Source organism: Oratosquilla oratoria, chromosome 5 (assembly GCF_046742065.1).
Source record: "Oratosquilla oratoria isolate Oo_2021 chromosome 5, ASM4674206v1, whole genome shotgun sequence".
Taxonomy (NCBI): Eukaryota; Metazoa; Arthropoda; class Malacostraca; order Stomatopoda; family Squillidae; genus Oratosquilla; species Oratosquilla oratoria.
In genome coordinates this window covers 85,825,986-85,845,720 of record NC_134781.1, presented here as the reverse complement: position 1 = coordinate 85,845,720, position 19,735 = coordinate 85,825,986, and the positions used below count along the sequence as shown (strand labels likewise).

The 19,735-nt window shown below is 41.6% G+C and overlaps 1 protein-coding gene across 1 annotated transcript in view; it reads right to left on the bottom strand.

Annotated features, from left to right (window-relative positions):
• The window catches only part of LOC143025627 (pantetheine hydrolase VNN2-like), a 24,882-nt gene extending 5,147 nt beyond the window's left edge, over nt 1-19,735 (bottom strand). Inside the window, exons 1-5 of the mRNA XM_076185586.1 lie at nt 19,338-19,735; nt 16,204-16,356; nt 2,329-2,582; nt 1,252-1,357; nt 210-321 (exon numbers count right to left, since the gene is read on the bottom strand). Coding sequence (XP_076041701.1) covers nt 210-321; nt 1,252-1,357; nt 2,329-2,582; nt 16,204-16,356; nt 19,338-19,682 — 970 coding nt within the window. The 5' untranslated portion in view covers nt 19,683-19,735. The remainder of the gene's footprint in view (nt 1-209; nt 322-1,251; nt 1,358-2,328; nt 2,583-16,203; nt 16,357-19,337) is intronic.

Here is a 19,735-nt window from a genome sequence, read left to right as displayed (position 1 = left end):
GTATTTGGCAACATTATAATTTCTGAATGGAAGAAAATGGAAAAAGCCTGTGAGAAATAATTTTTCATTCATTTTTATATAGTTTTGTGAAGGGCACTTTTGGGCCACAGGGCAAAGGGGCAGGTGCTCGGGCACCCCTAGCACCTCTCTCTCTCCCCCCCCCCTGCACGGGCCTGGTTGTTATTAACATTATTCCCTTGCATACAAACCTGTAAGGAAAGGTAGCTCGTCAATCCAGGCAGTACTAAGAATGACGTCATGCACGCCATGTTTAACGACATTACTCACAGCGGGGTCTGCATACATTATATCAAAACAGATCTGTTGAAAGACAAGAACCGTGAGAACGATCGCGTAGGCTGATCATTCAAAAACCTGGGTCTCTGTTATACGTTACAATAGGCCTTGAGGTCTCATCCAGAAGTTAATATATACTGTGGTATCTCATGCCCCCTACATCTAAGGAACTTTAAATCCAAAGAGTGAAATTATCTTAATCGGTTATCCCATGAATTAGAAATTAATGAAATTTCCAGAACGAAAAAAGGGTATATATTTGCTTTGGCGTTTTTATTATCTGTTATGTGTTTTGAGTAGGTTATTGTAATAATTGCTTATTTTGTATGTGACTCAAGCTGATCTGTGTCCTCACGCTCGTACAGAAGTTAACCTGTACCTGGTTTAACCAGGCCATTTACTACAGTGCAATCTTGGATTTCATTGATTGGCTGACTGTCCAAGTGACGTCATGTCTCCATGATAACCGGAATTACTTTTGTTTACCTCATACATATTTAGTATTAATATATATATATATATATATATATATATATATATATATATATATATATATATATATATATACTATATCTACTTGATTAACCCGATGACGATCTTTGTAAGTTCTTGTTTGGTCTATCAAAGACGACTTTCATCATCATCTGGCTTGCGCGATGATATTAATATATATATATATATATATATATATATATATATATATATATATATTATATATATATATATATATATATATATACTATATCTACTTGATTAACCCGATGACGATCTTTGTAAGTTCTTGTTTGGTCTATCAAAGACGACTTTCATCATCTGGCTTGCGCGATGATGGAGCTCCGATGCATGGACCCACGCCACCTCTTGGCTGAATAATCGACGTTAGCGAAAAAAATATAAATAAAATTAACAAATAAATAGATAAATAAAAGTCACCACAGCGAAGGAGTTCCTTACCTGAAGCGAGAAAGTGACTCCAAAGTCCGTGTGGAAGAGGGCAGACTCGTCTGGATCGAGGCCAGGGTGGAGGTGGGGGGACAAGTACAGATGCTTTTTGCGGTACCTGAGGACCATCAGACAACTTCGTAATGGCTTTTTTAACAACAAATATGTGTGTATATATATATATATATATATATATATATATATATATATATATATATATATATATATATATATATATATATATTCATGTTTCAGTAATTAGACACCCGCCACCCCACAGTAACCAGCAACGGTCCTCGGATCCTTCCACAGATCTCTAAAGAAAGCAGTCTTGTTCACACTAACGGTTTCAACCGCCGTGATTGAAACCACAGCGGTTCAATTACAATAAAAATCAATGGAGGCGTTCACTCACAACCGCGTAGAATTTCCTTGACTCTGCGGTGTCGCCGCGGTTTCAGCGCGGTCCAAACCGCTAGTGTGAACAGGGCCAAAGACTAACAATTACTGACAGTTTCTGGTTCCAGTCGCCAGTTGTCAGCTCTATGGGGAAGTGTGTTGAGGGGGATAGCCAAATTTGAAAGTCTCAGGAGTGGTCCGGGGATCGAGTTCCAGCCCCTCAGGGGTGCACATCCAGATCGAGTTCGGGGTGTTGATGGGCTTTAAAGATGGGTAAAAGGGATGCTTCTCTCCTACGTGCGCGTATCTGTGTATGTGTGATTCACCTTGGTCTTTGGGTCATGTGTTGGACTCGTGATCGACGGCTATTTCCCTCCCGGAAGAGAGCTCAGAGCTCTTATGACCGATCTATGGGTAATGCTATGACCTTACATGCACACACACACCCAACTCCTCGCCCACGAGAGTTGGAGTAACGACTCGAAGCACAGCGAGACTGAAATAATTTCAGCCCTGGGCAGGATTCGAACCAGGTACCGCCGGCACCGCCGTACTGACATCTGGAACTCTATCAACCGCGCCACCGAGTCGTGTGTGTGTGTGTGTGTGTGTGTGTGTGTGTATGTATGCGCGCGCGCGCCGGTCGAAGAACGAGCATGGATGAATATATAATCAGTGCACGTAACTCACCTAGCAATCACTCTTCCTAGGCGATCAAAGACGACGTTGGTGTTATGATAATAACTTTCATTCGTTTTCGCTTTTTGTCCATTATCTTCTTCATCGATCACACCAGACCCTTCATCGATCACTGTGGTTGGTCGTGTGTCTGATGGTGGAGCGCCGCTCGGTGGTATGTCAATAGAGGCCGGAATCTTTTCTACGAGGTTTACGGCCATGTATATTTCCAAGGTCGCGGCAGCGCAGCTGAGGACTTTCAGGGCCTACGGTGAAAAAAAGAAGAAAAGATCCACTGATAGATATCGATTTTGATGACGGCGCTGTAACCATTGTCGTAAATGGCGCACTGACAATGCTAGCATTATTTGACGTCACAACTTCTTCCCTCTCTTCATTGGAATTATGTTGCCTCTACCCATCACGCTGGCGGCAAGCACGTGGCATGGAAAGCACGTTGTCGCCTACATGGCTAGACCTGACGCTCCTTTGACAATGCGACCCTGCTTGACCCGACCTAACCTAATCCAGTGCAATTATGTAATTACGTACCACGGGTCACTACCCGCGCCATATATATATATATATATATATATATATATATATATATATATATATATATATATATATATATATATATATCAACTCCTGGCCGCATGTAGTCAGTTTCACTCGTACCTTACAATAAAGGAGACGAACTCACCAACTCCCCTTTCTCCTCTCACAGTAGCATCGCTATAACTCTATGCAAAGGAGACGTAAGAGTGAATCAATTTCTTACCACAGAGGAAGCTCATAATGAAAGACTAACCACGACCGACCAACACTGTTTGCCAAGCACTCTAACCTCTACACAATTACTTTTCCGTTTGATTAAAATACACTTTTCGTGAAGGTTACACCCCTCCCTTCTTCTACCTCTCTTAAACATCTCATTTACTACCTCATGACTTGCTCTTAGATCCGATAGTGTCTCTTAAGACAGAAGCGCTGGTTATTGCTTATAGAATAAACACTTAACCTATTCAGCGTATGAGTCAATGAAGATAAAGGAAGAAGTACGTATAATAGATATTGTGTAAAAGGTGTGTAACTACAGAAAAGAAAAAAGTGAAAAGGAGAAAGTATAAGAGAGTTCTTCAAGAGAAAGGAGATAAGAGTAGATGAGACAGATTTGCTGATTTGGGAAGTAGAGAAGCAAGAAGAGAAATGTAAGGGGAGAGAGAAAATAAATCATTGACGTCTCCAATAGGTGTGTTGCTATGGACTATAATTTCCCAGCGCTTCTGTCCTTATGGTGGAAAGTGTGTGAAGAGAATGACAAGGGATGTGTAATTTATAAGAGGGACGAGAAAATTAGCCATCAGCCCAGCCCCCTCTCCAATCTTTTGGCTTTGGGGGCTGGATGGGGTCGTTGGTGGTTGTTGTTGTTGTTGTCGTTCCCTAGACTGTCTGTCCGAGCAGTCCCGTCTCCCCAAGGAAGGCCACAGCCGAAACTGGGTTTTCCCACAAATCCTTTATAGAGTGTATGTTGTGTTGTTTGCGTGCATGATTGTGTATAATGCAGTCTTCCATTATGTGTTGTATGGTATGGGGTGAAGTGTTACATCCTGGGCAGCTGTTCACAACACGGTCGTCCAGCCTCTTCTGGTAGCTTAGAAGTGCTGGGTGGTGACCGCATCGCAGTCTGGCCAAGTGGACTCTGTCCTTACGTGGGAGAGAGGATTCAGAAGGGTGGATATCAGGGGGTCTGGCATGCAGCAGTGTGTTGTCTTTCAGTGTGTTAATGGAGCGGTGAGTGATATGATTATGAATATGTTTCCGGAGGCTGGTATTTGGTGGTTGTGGAGGAAGAGAAGAGAGCATCTGTGTGTAATAAAGGTCTATGGGTGTAGTTTTAATGTTTCTTGGTGTGTGTGGGTGTTCTGCTATGTAGTGTAGCGGGTGTGATGTGTTTGTGGTGGCTGCAGCAAGTGTTTGTGTGCCTCTCATGTCGAGGTGGTCCTTGACTTTGAGGACTTTTGTTTCATGGTGTAAATGGTCTGTAGGTGATGTATTTGTGCAGCCAGTAATTGTTTTTAGGGCTTTGTTTTGTATGATTTGAAGGGTGTTGTGGTGTGTCTCACTGAGATTAGGAGCCCATGCAGGACTCGCATAATTCATCACTGAGCGTATGCATTGTTTGTATATTGTTATATTAGTTTCTTTGTTTTGTCCAAATGTTGTTCCAGTGATCGACTTAAGTGCGTTAAGTCTAGGTGTGCATTTGTTTTTTATGTTTGTGAGGTGTTGTTTGAAAGACATGGATGTATCGTATGTTACACCAAGAATTTTCGGTGTGTTTGTGTGTGGTATTAGAGTGTTGTTGATGTAGAGATGAGGTATGTATTTGTGTTCTTTTGTCCAGTTGGTGAGAAGTGTTGCTGTAGATTTGGTTGGAGCTATTTTGAGTCTGTTTGTGATGAACCATGTGTTGAGTGTGTCAAGGTAAGGCTGGATTATTTCTGCAGCTTTGTCTGTGTTACGATGTGTGCATGTGATTGTTATGTCGTCTGCGTAGGAAGAGATTTGTATTTCTGAGGTGTCTGGCGTGGGTAAGTCATGCATGTATAGATTAAATAATGTGGGGGATAGAACTGAGCCCTGTGGTACTCCGTTCTTAATGTTTCTGATGTGCGATGATTGGCCATTATATGACACATGAGCATTCCTGCCTGCCAGATAATTGGCCAGCCATCTTTTGGTGTTATTGTGCATGTCTGTGTTATATATTTTATTTGTTAGGTTGTGGCGGGGGATAGCATCAAAAGCTTTACTAATGTCCAATGTTATAAGAAGTGTTCTGTGGTGGGGCCTATCTGAATTGATGCCATCTAAAATTCTTTGTGTGAGGTTTGTCAGAAGAGTGTTTGTGGAGTGTAGTGGCCTAAAACTGTGTTGTGAGTCAGCAAGGGGAATATATGGTGTGACAAGTTTAAGTATTAGGCGTTCAATGACTTTAGAGGGGGTGCAGAGAAGTGTGATTGGGCGGTGCGATGTTGGGATTGTTGGGTCTTTGTTCGGTTTTGGAATGGTGATTATTTTACCATGCTTCCAGATGTCGGGTATAGTGTTGTGTGAATAGCTGTAGTTTGCAATGTTTGTGAGTGCGTGTATACCTTGTGGTCCAATGTGTTTTAGGTGGATGTTGCTTATGTTATCAGGGCCACAGGCAGATGAGTGCTTGAGACTATGCATTATGAGTTTTGTCTGACTGTCTATGAAGGGTGTATAGTCTGAGTCTGTGGGAAAGTCTTTCTTACGTCGAATGGTGCGTCGGTCGTCAGGGTGAGATGTAAGATGGCTCGTCTGTGCAAAATGACGTATGAGTGCGTTTGCTTGTTGTCTGTTTGAGGGTAGATGATCTGTTGTTGTGATTATTGCTGCGTGAGAGCGTGTAGTGTTAGTGTTGGATAGTGTGATGCTGTTGAGTGTTTTGTACAATTTGCTGGTGTTTGTTTTGTGATCAAGTGTGTTGATAAAGTTTTGCCAATTTTGTGTTTTTTGTTCATGTATTTTATTGGCAATCACAGTGTTTAATGTTTGTATTTGGTCTGCTATGTTTTGAGGGATAGGTGTGGGGGTATCGTGTTTAAGTGTGTCACGTTGTCTGATGAGGCCTTGGATTTCTGGTGTGAAGTTGGGGTTGTGTGATTTTCTGTTGCCTCTAGGGATGTATCTCTTGTCTGCGTTTTGTATGATTGTATTAAAAGCGTGCACAGCATTGTTTATGTTTGTGATTGGTGTACTGTTAAGTGTTTCAAAATGTTGTTCTGTCTCTTCATTAAAGGCTTCCCAGTTAGCTCTCTTGTAATTGGTGTAAGTGTGTCTGTGGCCAGCTGGGGTGCATTTTGTTTTGGTGGTGATGATGATTGGAAGGTGGTCAGAACCAAGGGCTCCGACCACTCTCCATGATGTTGTTGGGGTTAGGCAGGGGGAGCAAAAGGTGATATCAGGAGAGGAGGGAGTGTAGAGGGCTTGGTATGGGATATGTGTATGATTATGCGTGTTGTTCATGATAGTCAATGAGTCGAATTGAGTCTGTATATCAAGCCCTCTGTCTGTGTCAGGGTTGTCGACAAACCAGGCAGACGACTTGGCGTTGAAGTCACCACCCATGATCAGGTTGGGGATTGAGGTTAGTTGGCTGAGTTGAGGTCTGAAGGTGGTTGGAACTGTGGGGGATGATTGGGGGGGAATGTACATGTTAACTATTGTTAGTGTTGAATTGTTGCCTGTGCGGATACGAATGGATTGGGTTTCTGTTGTGTTATCTGTGGTAGGGAGGAGAATTTTGGTTGTGGCACTTGTGTCCACAAAACAGATGGAATGGTGGATCAGGGTGATGAGTCCACCGCCATTGCCGTCAGTCCGGTCTTGTCTGATGGTGGTGTAATTATGAAATGATGGTGTTTTGTGTGAGTGTCTTAATTTTGTTTCTTGTAGAATTGCAATGTGTATGTTGTGTTGTTTAAGAAAGTGTTCAAGTTCATGTTTTTTAGTGTTAATACCGTCAATGTTGTGTTGTAATATGTTGATGTTGTGTGTTTTGTATGTGTTGTATGTTGCCGTTTGGGGTTGAGGTTGGGGTGGTAGTGGGGAAGGTGTAGGATCTGGGTCAGAGGGGGGGAAAGGAGAGATCGGGGACAAAGGAAGGGGAGTACTAATCGGGGGTAAGGGCAAAGGGAAATTGGGAGTGGGTAAGGGTGTTGGCTGTGGTTGGGGAGGTGGGATTGGGGTTACTGGAGGGCAGGTAGAACATGTCCAAGTGTTTGTGTATTGGTTTGTGTCAGCAAGTGTTGTACAAGTGAGGTGGGCCCAGTTTTTGCACATATTGCACTGAACTGAGCCCTTTGTCTGTCTGCTCGAAGTAATGGGTTTAGAGCATGTTGGGCATGTGTATTTTGTGGTGGGCCCAGGATTGCTCTCTACATCTCCGGCTAAAAGTAGAAGAAGAGGGGTGATCGCCGGAAAATGACCCCTCAGTGCAGAAAAAAACGTAACATTGTGTGTTGGAAAAAAAAGGATTGTGGTACTCCCCCAGGTAGGCGTAGCTCCTCCTTGGGGATCGGTGCCATCTGCGTAGAGCTGATGGCCAGGGGTAGTTGCTGCTGATTGGCCCCCAACTCTTGGGGTTGGGGGGTGGTCCCACGACGTAGACGTTGCAGCTCCAGGACCGGTCGTTGGTGGTAGCTGGGTTGGCTTTCCCCTTCTTAAATCCATACATACATACCCCGATACATATGTATATACATATATATAAATACATACATACAATGGAACTGCGTGAACAGTGTATTCGACCCGTTTGGGGAATTAATCTTTTCTTTAATTACACGACCTTCAACCGTCTGCAGTGTATCATTTTCCATCAACGTTGTAGTCGCAAATTTAGACTACAACACACGTGTGTATGTTAGTGTGGGTATGCATGCGTGTGTGCACGTGTGTGTATGTGCGTGTGCACATGTGGATGTATATGAGTGCGTATCCACATATCATTCATACATGCAGGCATATATGCATACATACATTCATTACGTATATACATACATACATACATACATACGTGTGTGTGTGTGCTTATGTATGTACTGTATGTGTGCATGTGTGTGTGTGTGTGCGCGCGCGCGTGTATCTGTGTGTATTCACCTTGGTCTTAGATCACACGCTGGACTCGTGATCAACAGCTATTTCCCTCCCGTAAGAGAGCTCAAAGCTCGTATGACCGATCTGTGGGTAATGCTGTGACCTTACACGCACACACACACCCAACTCCCCACCCACGAGAGTTGGAGTAATGACTCGAAGAGCAGTGACACTAAAACTACTTCAGCCCTGAGCAGGATTCGAACCCGGACCACCGTAGTGGCAGTCGGGGACTCTACCAACCGCGCCACCGAGTCGTGTGTGTGTGTGTGTGTGTGTGTGTGTGTGTGTGTGTGTGTGTGTGTGTGTGTGTGTGTGTGTGCGTGCGTGCGTGCGTGTATCCATGTGAATACGTATTCAAATAATTATCATAGACCAGCTGGCGTTTCTCATGAATATGACATTTGAAAACCATGAGAGAAACTGCCAATTGGATCCCACGGAGATGGGAAAAAAAAATCTGACGACAGTTGGAAGTAGAAGGGAATTTGACATCAGGTATATATGCGATAAGATTAGTGAATGTAAAAATGAAACTGAAGAATGTAGTATTTTCAGAACATAGGAAAAAAATTGTAAGTCTGAGAATCTCACGCTTTTTATTTTGTTTTCTTTTATTATTATTATTATTTTTTCATCTTTGAGTGGCAGGTGGGAGGGTAACTTCATAAGCATTATTGTGAAGGGCATAATTTCACCGTTTTATTTAATTTCTATTTGTTAATATTTTGATTTTGCTTAGTTTTATTTGTTACTCTATTTTATCATAATCTATTCTATTTTGTGTGAAGGGTGACGTCATCACGCAACCGTCTTTCGTTTGTTGTTAAAAAGATTATTCTTCCATTAATACCCCGTCCATATTTATAAAAATTAATTCTGTCTTGGAGTGCGGTCCAGATTTTTTCGAGATAGGAATGGGGGCGAGGGAAAGGTCTTTACTCTTATGTTGAAAAATAAAGACTTAAAAAGTGCATTGTTCTGACTGCCTCATGGAGATTTTGTTCAGACAAAGGAAACCTTTGCAGCCAAAAAGAGAAACTTATTTCCATTAACAATTTCACTACCGCCAGGTTATTCTTGCAAACTTCCCTGCGCAGCGAAAGGATCGAAAACAACAGAAGGATATGTCGGAAGTAAAAGTTGAATCTTTTAGTGGATTTTTTCCTCGCAGGACTCGGGCAGATACGAGTCTTGTGAATAGAAATGGATAAATACATAATAGATAAATAAATGAATATACCAATAAATACAAAGAAGAAAAGATCCACTGATAGATATCGATTTTGATGACGGCGCTGTAACCATTGTCGTAAATGGCGCACTGACAATGCTAGCATTATTTGACGTCACAACTTCTTCCCTCTCTTCATTGGAATTATGTTGCCTCTACCCATCACGCTGGCGGCAAGCACGTGGCATGGAAAGCACGTTGTCGCCTACATGGCTAGACCTGACGCTCCTTTGACAATGCGACCCTGCTTGACCCGACCTAACCTAATCCAGTGCAATTATGTAATTACGTACCACGGGTCACTACCCGCGCCATATATATATATATATATATATATATATATATATATATATATATATATATATATATATATATATATATATATAAATATATATATATATGTGAGAATAAACACCTTGTGAGATCGAAACCTTTATTAGTACTACGTTTCGCTTGTTAAAGCTTTTTCAAGTGCATCATCCACCAGTGTAAGAAAAAGGCACTCAAAATAATGGAAGGGCGGGAACCAACAAAAGATCCAGCTAGGAGGCTTATCCTTCCAGCCAGCAGCGTCACCGCCACCCTCACCCGGACACTTGGGCGTTGCAACATTCAGGTAGTGGGCCAGTCCAGCAGAACTATCAAAGAGCTTTCAAGAAGGAATGACAGCCAGGACGAGATGTGGGGAAAAAACGCTGGTGTCTACCGCATACCCTGTGCTGGATGTGATAAAGTATACATCGGCGAGACTTCCCGTGACCTGAAGACCCGGATCCGGGAGCATCGCTACGATTCCCGGAACAACATCACCACCAACGCCTGTGTTATCCATCGGAACACCAACGACCACCTGATGGATTGGGATAACGCAGAACTTCTGTTTAGTGAACCAGATAGGATGAGGAGAAAATGCCTCGAAGCGGCCGCCATTCAAAGCTTCAAAACCATTGAGCAGAACAGAGGCATGTTTAACATCGCCCCTCCTATAATCCATTTGTTACCCGCATTAAATAAATGTATGAAATGTCCCCCTTAGTCCACTTCAACAAACTGTCCGAAATGTCCTCCTTTGTCTCCACCAAGTCCCACCCGTCCCCCTCCTCCCCCTCCACCTACCACCCACCCCTCCCTGATAACCTCTCCCAGTTCCTTCCCTGTTGGCTTATATGTGCTCAGAGTGTGTGTCATGTCTGTACTTGAAAAAGCTTTAACAAGCGAAACGTAGTACTAATAAAGGTTTCGATCTCACAAGGTGTTTATTCTCACAGTCTTGTCGGCTTTTGCCATTGTGATTCATATATATATATATATATATATATCAACTCCTGGCCGCATGTAGTCAGTTCACTCGTACCTTACAATAAAGGAGACGAACTCACCAACTCCCCTTTCTCCTCTCACAGTAGCATCGCTATAACTCTATGCAAAGGAGACGTAAGAGTGAATCAATTTCTTACCACAGAGGAAGCTCATAATGAAAGACTAACCACGACCGACCAACACTGTTTGCCAAGCACTCTAACCTCTACACAATTACTTCTCCGTTTGATTAAAATACACTTTTCGTGAAGGTTACACCCCTCCCTTCTTCTACCTCTCTTAAACATCTCATTTACTACCTCATGACTTGCTCTTAGATCCGATAGTGTCTCTTAAGACAGAAGCGCTGGTTATTGCTTATAGAATAAACACTTAACCTATTCAGCGTATGAGTCAATGAAGATAAAGGAAGAAGTACGTATAATAGATATTGTGTAAAAGGTGTGTAACTACAGAAAAGAAAAAAGTGAAAAGGAGAAAGTATAAGAGAGTTCTTCAAGAGAAAGGAGATAAGAGTAGATGAGACAGATTTGCTGATTTGGGAAGTAGAGAAGCAAGAAGAGAAATGTAAGGGGAGAGAGAAAATAAATCATTGACGTCTCCAATAGGTGTGTTGCTATGGACTATAATTTCCCAGCGCTTCTGTCCTTATGGTGGAAAGTGTGTGAAGAGAATGACAAGGGATGTGTAATTTATAAGAGGGACGAGAAAATTAGCCATCAGCCCAGCCCCCTCTCCAATCTTTTGGCTTTGGGGGCTGGATGGGGTCGTTGGTGCTAGCTGGGTTGGCTTTCCCCTTCTTAAATCCATACATACATACCCCGATACATATGTATATACATATATATATAAATACATACATACAATGGAACTGCGTGAACAGTGTATTCGACCCGTTTGGGGAATTAATCTTTTCTTTAATTACACGACCTTCAACCGTCTGCAGTGTATCATTTTCCATCAACGTTGTAGTCGCAAATTTAGACTACAACACACGTGTGTATGTTAGTGTGGGTATGCATGCGTGTGTGCACGTGTGTGTATGTGCGTGTGCACATGTGGATGTATATGAGTGCGTATCCACATATCATTCATACATGCAGGCATATATGCATACATACATTCATTACGTATATACATACATACATACATACATACGTGTGTGTGTGTGCTTATGTATGTACTGTATGTGTGCATGTGTGTGTGTGTGTGTGCGCGCGCGCGTGTATCTGTGTGTATTCACCTTGGTCTTAGATCACACGCTGGACTCGTGATCAACAGCTATTTCCCTCCCGTAAGAGAGCTCAAAGCTCGTATGACCGATCTGTGGGTAATGCTGTGACCTTACACGCACACACACACCCAACTCCCCACCCACGAGAGTTGGAGTAATGACTCGAAGAGCAGTGACACTAAAACTACTTCAGCCCTGAGCAGGATTCGAACCCGGACCACCGTAGTGGCAGTCGGGGACTCTACCAACCGCGCCACCGAGTCGTGTGTGTGTGTATTCATTCATTCACTTGGTCTTTTGGATCACGTGTTGGACTCGTGATCGACAGCTATTTCCCTCCTGGAAGAGAGCTCAGAGCTCGTAGGTCCGATCTATGGGTAATGCTATGACCATGCACACACACACACACCCAACTCCCCGCCCACGAGAGTTGGAGTAACACCCCTCAGCGCTGCGATACTGATATTATTTCAGCCCCGGGCGAGGATCGAACCCGGACCTCCGTAGTGGCAGGCCAGAGCTCTAACCACAGCGCCATGAGAGGTGTGTGTGTGTGTGTGTGTGTGTGTGTGCGCGTGCGTGCGTGCGTGTATCCATGTGAATACGTATTCAAATAATTATCATAGACCAGCTGGCGTTTCTCATGAATATGACATTTGAAAACCATGAGAGAAACTGCCAATTGGATCCCACGGAGATGGAAAAAAAAAATCTGACGACAGTTGGAAGTAGAAGGGAATTTGACATCAGGTATATGCGATAAGATTAGTGAATGTAAAAATGAAACTGAAGAACGTAGTATTTTCAGAACATAGGAAAAAAATTGTAAGTCTGAGAATCTCACGCTTTTTATTTTGTTTTCTTTTATTATTATTATTATTTTTTCATCTTTGAGTGGCAGGTGGGAGGGTAACTTCATAAGCATTATTGTGAAGGGCATAATTTCACCGTTTTATTTAATTTCTATTTGTTAATATTTTGATTTTGCTTAGTTTTATTTGTTACTCTATTTTATCATAATCTATTCTATTTTGTGTGAAGGGTGACGTCATCACGCAACCGTCTTTCGTTTGTTGTTAAAAAGATTATTCTTCCATTAATACCCCGTCCATCTAAATAAAAAAAAATTAATCGCGTCACTAATTTCAGAATACGGCCAAAAGGGTTACAACCGTCGACCGTGAGCTGTAGGTGTTTTTGTGAAGAATCTTTGTCCAACGACCCGAAGAAGAACTCGAAGAAATCGAAGAAGAAGAAGAAGAAGAAGAAGAAGAAGAAGAAGAAGAAGAAGAAGAAGAAGAAGAAGAAGAAGAAGAAGAAGAAGAAGAAGAAGAAGAACTCGAAGAAGAAGAACTCGAAGAACTCGAAGAAGAGGAAGAAGAAGAACTCGAAGAACTCGAAGAAGAAGAAGTAGAACTCGAAGAAGAAATCGAAAAACTCGAAGAAGAACTCGAAGAACTCGAAAAAGAAGAACTCGAAGAACTCGAAAAAGAAGAACTCGAAGAACTCGAAAAAGAAGAACTCGAAGAACTCGAAAGAGAAGAACTCGAAGAAGAAATCGAAGAAGAAGAACTCGAAGAAGAAGGAGAACTCGAAGAAGAACTCGAAGAACTCGAAGAAGAACTCGAAGAACTCGAAGAAGAACGAACTCGAAGAACTCGAAGAAGAACTCGAAGAACTCGAAAAGAACTCGAAGAACTCGAAAAAGAACTCGAAGAACTCGAAGGAGAACTCGAAGAAGAACTCTTTATTTTCCAAAAAAGGGGCGTAGCCCAGGGCGCGCAGCGCCCGCGCCTAAGGCGCAGCGCCGCAGGCCAAGGCCCCCGGCGTAGCTGGGCCGGCGCAGCCGGTGGGCTTGTATTTATAAAAATTAATTCTGTCTTGGAGTGCGGTCCAGATTTTTTCGAAATAGGAATGGGGGCGAGGGAAAGGTCTTTACTCTTATGTTGAAAAATAAAGACTTAAAAAGTGCATTGTTCTGACTGCCTCATGGAGATTTTGTTCAGACAAAGGAAACCTTTGCAGCCAAAAAGAGAAACTTATTTCCATTAACAATTTCACTACCGCCAGGTTATTCTTGCAAACTTCCCTGCGCAGCGAAAGGATCGAAAACAACAGAAGGATATGTCGGAAGTAAAAGTTGAATCTTTTAGTGGATTTTTTCCTCGCAGGACTCGGGCAGATACGAGTCTTGTGAATAGAAATGGATAAATACATAATAGATCAATAAATGAATATACCAATAAATACACAAATAATAAATAAACAAATAAGTAAATCAATTACATAAAAAATCTATTTTAGCATAAAGCTCGTTCGTTCTTGCTTTGTCCCTCGCCTTTGCTTGGGGCTCGGAGCCCCTGAACAAGCACAATAGCGGCGCCCCTCAACAAGCACCATAGCAGAGCCCCTATGGCTGGCCAAGAGTCGAGGTAAAACGCACCCCGCTTGAGGATTCAGGGGTGGTTAGGCAAGACGAGTGAAGGTTGTGTTAGGTTAAGGTGAAAGAATTCGATATATATATATATATATATTATATATATACATATATATATATATATATTTATATATATATATATATATATATATATATATATATATTTTCTGATTTGAACAGAAAATAGTGGTTTCCCATAGAAACAAATGCCAGGTTTGTTCAAATTAGCAAGAAAAATGTCAGAAAAATATGTTAAATTTTGCCATGGAATCATTAATAATGACCACCGCTCCCTGAACGACATTTCCTCAACAGCCGTCTGACTTTATAAATCACTTTATAACACACCCTAGCCTCCATTTTGATAACCATCCTTTGCCTTGGAGAAAAATACACGAATGTATGATGGAAGCAAATTTCTGTGCTATGTAAGTTAGACCCAAACGTAATCTATTTATTACAATATACATCGGAATACATCGTAATACCATATCAACAGTAGATATTTTGGCCCATCATGAGGCTACATACAACAGAAAATAATGACAAATACAGGGAACTTACGAAAAAAATAAGATTACGTGTTTGAATAAAGAAGTTTACAAACTTACATGAGAGCACCTCTGCAGGATGTTTGTCGCAACCGTCAGCTATATACATACAGTAATCACTTCCACCTACTTCTGTTGCCCCAGATCTCTCTTGCAGGAGACCCCATGGCCTCCAAGTATCCGGCAACGGCCATCGGATGGGCTCATGGGTCATTCAGGGAAAAAATATTGGGTTGTTGTCTAAGGATTGTAAGTATTCGATGTCTTTTAAGTGGCTGCATCTAGGGCAGTTTGATTTTGTAATAAGGACTATTCTGTGTTGATACTGCCTTAAGAGCCGGATGGTGTCCTGAACGCAAGTGTTGTTCGTATCTTTAGAGTTTTTTTTTTTTTTTTTTTTTGTGGGGTTGGTAATGTATCGAGTTTGGTGGTCTGTCTTGAATACCTTGTTTATTGGTCTGCGTATGAATGTGAGGGGATGGAGAGGGGGGGTCGCCGAATTTATGAAGCGGCCATGCTGTGGATGTGCTGTGTCTTGCGACACTGCTTCTGACCCAGGGCAGTGGACAGGATGCAGGGATGACCCGTCATCCGGGAGGTGCCAAGATGGGAGGGAGGGAGGAGGGTGGAAGGGAGTGGAATATATAGGAAATGGAATGGGTGGGAGTGGTTTCTATGCCTTTTTCTTTTTGGCTACCACCCGTGTAAGGGGAAAAAGCCTTTGGTATATGTAAGTATGTATGAATGTATTTTTGTGCCGATGTATTGTGTGGAACAAATGTTAGGTTAATGTATATGTTTGAGTATTGTTTTTTCTTCAGCTGGTAGTGCTTGTGTGGTACACTGTGATGGGTGAATGGGATTGAGGGTTCTAGCATAGAACTATGTCCCTATCATTTTTATATGTCTTATGGGGAGAATTCTAGTTTCTAAATGTAGGTGTCCTATTGAGGTGGCTTTGGTGCATCCTGTTAATTTCTCAGTGTTATTTTATATAGTTTGTAAAGTGTCTATGTTTGGTTGATTTTTGGGAACCAAGTTGTGAAAGCGTAGTTGAAGGTATTTTCTTTATGAAGTGACTGAAGACAGTAATTAGTTTTTCTTCCATTGCCCGAAGCCTAAAATTAATCGAGATGGATTTGAGCAGGTTTGTTTTGTTGTTGATTTTCACTGTCAGATCTTTGACGTATGGACTCAGGTCATGCGGGTATAAAGATGAGATATAGAATTTTAGGGTTCTTTATCAATATAAGAGTTTGGCCGTTATATTTCACTGTAGGGGTGTTTGTTATGGTTGTCTGGAGTGAGCAGTGTTCCTAGTGATTTTTTTCTATTCATATAGGTAATTTATTCGATTTACATGAATAATTCCTGATGACTGATTAATAGAGAAATACTTTAAACACCTTGTCATTACCATTACCTTTTGATAATCCGAAGTATCTTCGTGGAAGCAGGGAGCGATCAGATCCTGTGGATCGGGCACGATCTGGGACAAGCTATCGATGTCGACTTGGGTATTACGGAAGTCGAGGGTGGTAAGACCGCCCTCAGGAAACACGATCAAGTCTGCATCCTGAAGAATCAGAACAAATCGTCATCAAACTTTACAAAGAAATCCGACCTCAAGCAATAAATATCCCGCCCAGTGGTTTCTAAGTTCGACAGTTGAAGTACCTTAGTTGTACATGTGAATTTAATCGCCTTCCGGCAGTAGAGCCGCATTTAAACTGTCAGGCTTATGACTGAAATTCTTTTAAGTCAACTAAAAAACAGTCAAGTTTCGATCAATTAATTAATTTGTCATACATTTGTCGGAGGGCTCGTCTGAATAGACTCGGTGAACGATTACTGAGCGCTGTTGGGGAATGGTCAGGTTTAGTCGTACATGCAAGAGTTCAAGTCACAGTTGCGGAACTTCTTAGAAATTCATTTGTTGGGAGTAAACTACGTACCTTCTGTGAATTTCCAATCAATCAATCCATCCTGCAACAGCCTCTGGGCAGAATCAAAAGATGGTGAAGTTAATTGTTCAGCATATTTGCCATGAACGTAAGTGTCTGTTAACAATATGTGAAATTAAGAATTATATTATCTACCTTTTGCTGATGTTAAAAAATTGAGTCTGAATTGCGTGACTATATGACAGCTAGAATTGCACATAGTGGCAAAAACGACCTTTAAGTAAAAATTATTTCACTAAATTTTACATTCATTTAACACACTTAGTAACCATGTAGTGAGCGCTGAAACTATCATTTGTTATAAGAAACGATTATAAAATTTAATGGATGGGGATGACAGGTGGTAATGGATACGGAGCTGCCTAGTGTAGGCCTCAATGTCTCTTGTGGTCTCCATTCATATGTTATGTTCTTATGTTAATTTGACGTGACACAAATCACACTTACAATACTCTTTGATTTAACCCTTCCAGTGTGATATTTTTTGATATTTGAAAAGTCCCTCCAAATACTTAAAAGATAGCAAGATACCTATTCCCAGCAATTTCGGTTGACACGTGAGAAACTTTATACATCAAAAAATATCCGATTCTGGTACGCCAAACCCTGATTTACGACGATTTGAATCTGTGGCCAGGCTTAGTCTGTGTTGCAATCCTCTTGATCTCGGATGGCGTGCGGAGCTCAAGCGTGATCAGGACAACTTAATTATATATTAGATAACCCACATTCTGTTACCTGTATGGATATTACGACACTGCACAGATGTACTTAACAAGCCTCCCAATTCCTAGGTTCACCCACCACCAAAGGCGCAAATCATGCAATGGATTGCTGATATTAGTCATAACTACATCTACAGACATGAAGAAGACGTTGGGGGAAGGGAAATGGCTGACAAGCTTATTTGTTTAAATGCACATAGGGTAAGAATTAAAGAAATTAGCATCAGCGGGTAAAGTGTTAACATGATTCAATACTCCAAAAGAAAATAAGTGTAAAAGATAATCAGCTTTCCAAATGGGGGCTTGGACAAACGACAGATTGTCTACCGAGCTAATGCGCGCCTGGAGACCAGGGGCCGTATACACAAAACTTGTTAGCACTAACAAATAGCTGTTAAGGGTAACAAATTCCTGTTAAGGCTAACATTTAGCTGTTAAGCACTAACAGTGATACAGAAAACTTGTTAGGGCCTTAAAAGTACTGTTAAGATAAAAGTGCTGAGGAGGACTATTAAGCTCTTAACAAGTTCCTGTTAGTAAAGAAGATGGCGGAGCAACAACAACTAAAAAGATGACTGCGAGTTTATCGACAGCGACGGGACATATTTAACGAGTACAATGATGACGAACTCATCAAACGCTTCAGAATGAACCGTGCTGGTATAATAAAAATGGCTGATTTAGTGAGGGACAAACTTCAATCCCGAACAGAACGGAATCGACCACTGAGTCCTGAGACGAAGGTGGCAATTACCCTATGATATTTAGCCACAGGTAAAATGCAGCAGTGACGAATTTGGGACCTCGCAAGCATCAATCAGCCGTGTCATTACTCAAACAATTGATGCACTATCAGAACCAAATATTGTAACTCAGTTTGTAAAATTCCTATTGACTCGCCAAGAAGTGCAAGTAAAACAAGCAGAGTTCATGGAAAACTGTAGGTTTCCCGGTGTTGTGGGTACCATAGATGGCACAAACATTAGAATTGGGGCTCCAAGTGTCGATGAACATTTATATGTAAACAGAAAACAATACCATAGCATCAACGTGCTTTGTCATGCCTCTCTTATCCTTGTGGTTTAAACTTGGCTTGAATCGCCCATTTATTATTATTTTTTCTCCATAATCACGTTGATCAAGAGGAGCGTTTCCTCTTGTGACCAGTTTGGCTTCCTTTTCTTTTTCTGTGTTTCTTCTGCCATGTCTATGTCCTCTGAAATTATTGTTGAGTCTTCTGTCGGAAGATTTGTCTGTGGCACGGCCGCCCGTACAATGCGCCTTCGTCCAAAAATATCTGTCGTTGGTTAATAAGTACTTCTAAAAACCTATACATACGATATCTATGTGCTATCATGATACTTTATTAATAAATTCTGAACAACTGCATTAATAACACTGTTTTATGTGTGCAATTTTTGATAATACGTCCATTTACATGTTCATAAGCTGCTAACTTCAGCGCTGTTTAGCGGTACTTGACAAACAACTGTTTGCTAGCTAACAGTTGTTAGTTAAGCATTGGTGTATAACTTTTAGTGGTTTTCTGTTAGCTAGCAGAGATTGTTAAGGCTAACAAAAAAGTTTTGTGTATACGGCTCCAGACTGATTTGAATGCTGGGACAGGATATTATGGTAATAAACTCTCGTGTTACACAAAACTGCCAATACAAAAAACAAACATGTGCGCACGCACGGATAAACACACACACACACGCACACAAATAAATAAACATATAACTCTAGCCAACATTATAAACTAATTCATAGCAAGGTTTGACGAATAGAAGAGAGACGGGACTCCAACCTTTATGCACTGCGACTATGTAAACACACACACACACACACACCAGTTCTTTCAGTCCTACCTTGAATTTAGCTTCGATGGTAAACTCTTCAAATATCTTCGCATTTTCCAGAATAATGTGAAGGCCACCTAGTTCCCAGTTGCTGTAGGGTTCATATTCCACCACAGCCGCCGTGTAGGTTACAGGTGTCTTTCGTGGAATTCCTTCCTCCTCGCTGCTCACAACAGAAACCTCATCTTTTCTGTCGTCTTCGAACCCTTTCTCAGATTCATTGGATCCTGTTTTGGTATAGCCGAGACTTCCTGGTTGTATTGACTCTTCAGAAATGTCTTCTTCGCTGATCGCCGATCCAAAGAGCAGCACTGTTGCGAATATCAGTACGATTCTTTTCCTGGAGTTCTTCATGGTTAGCACGAAAGATGGCTACACCACGACTACCAAGTTGAACACAGCTGACC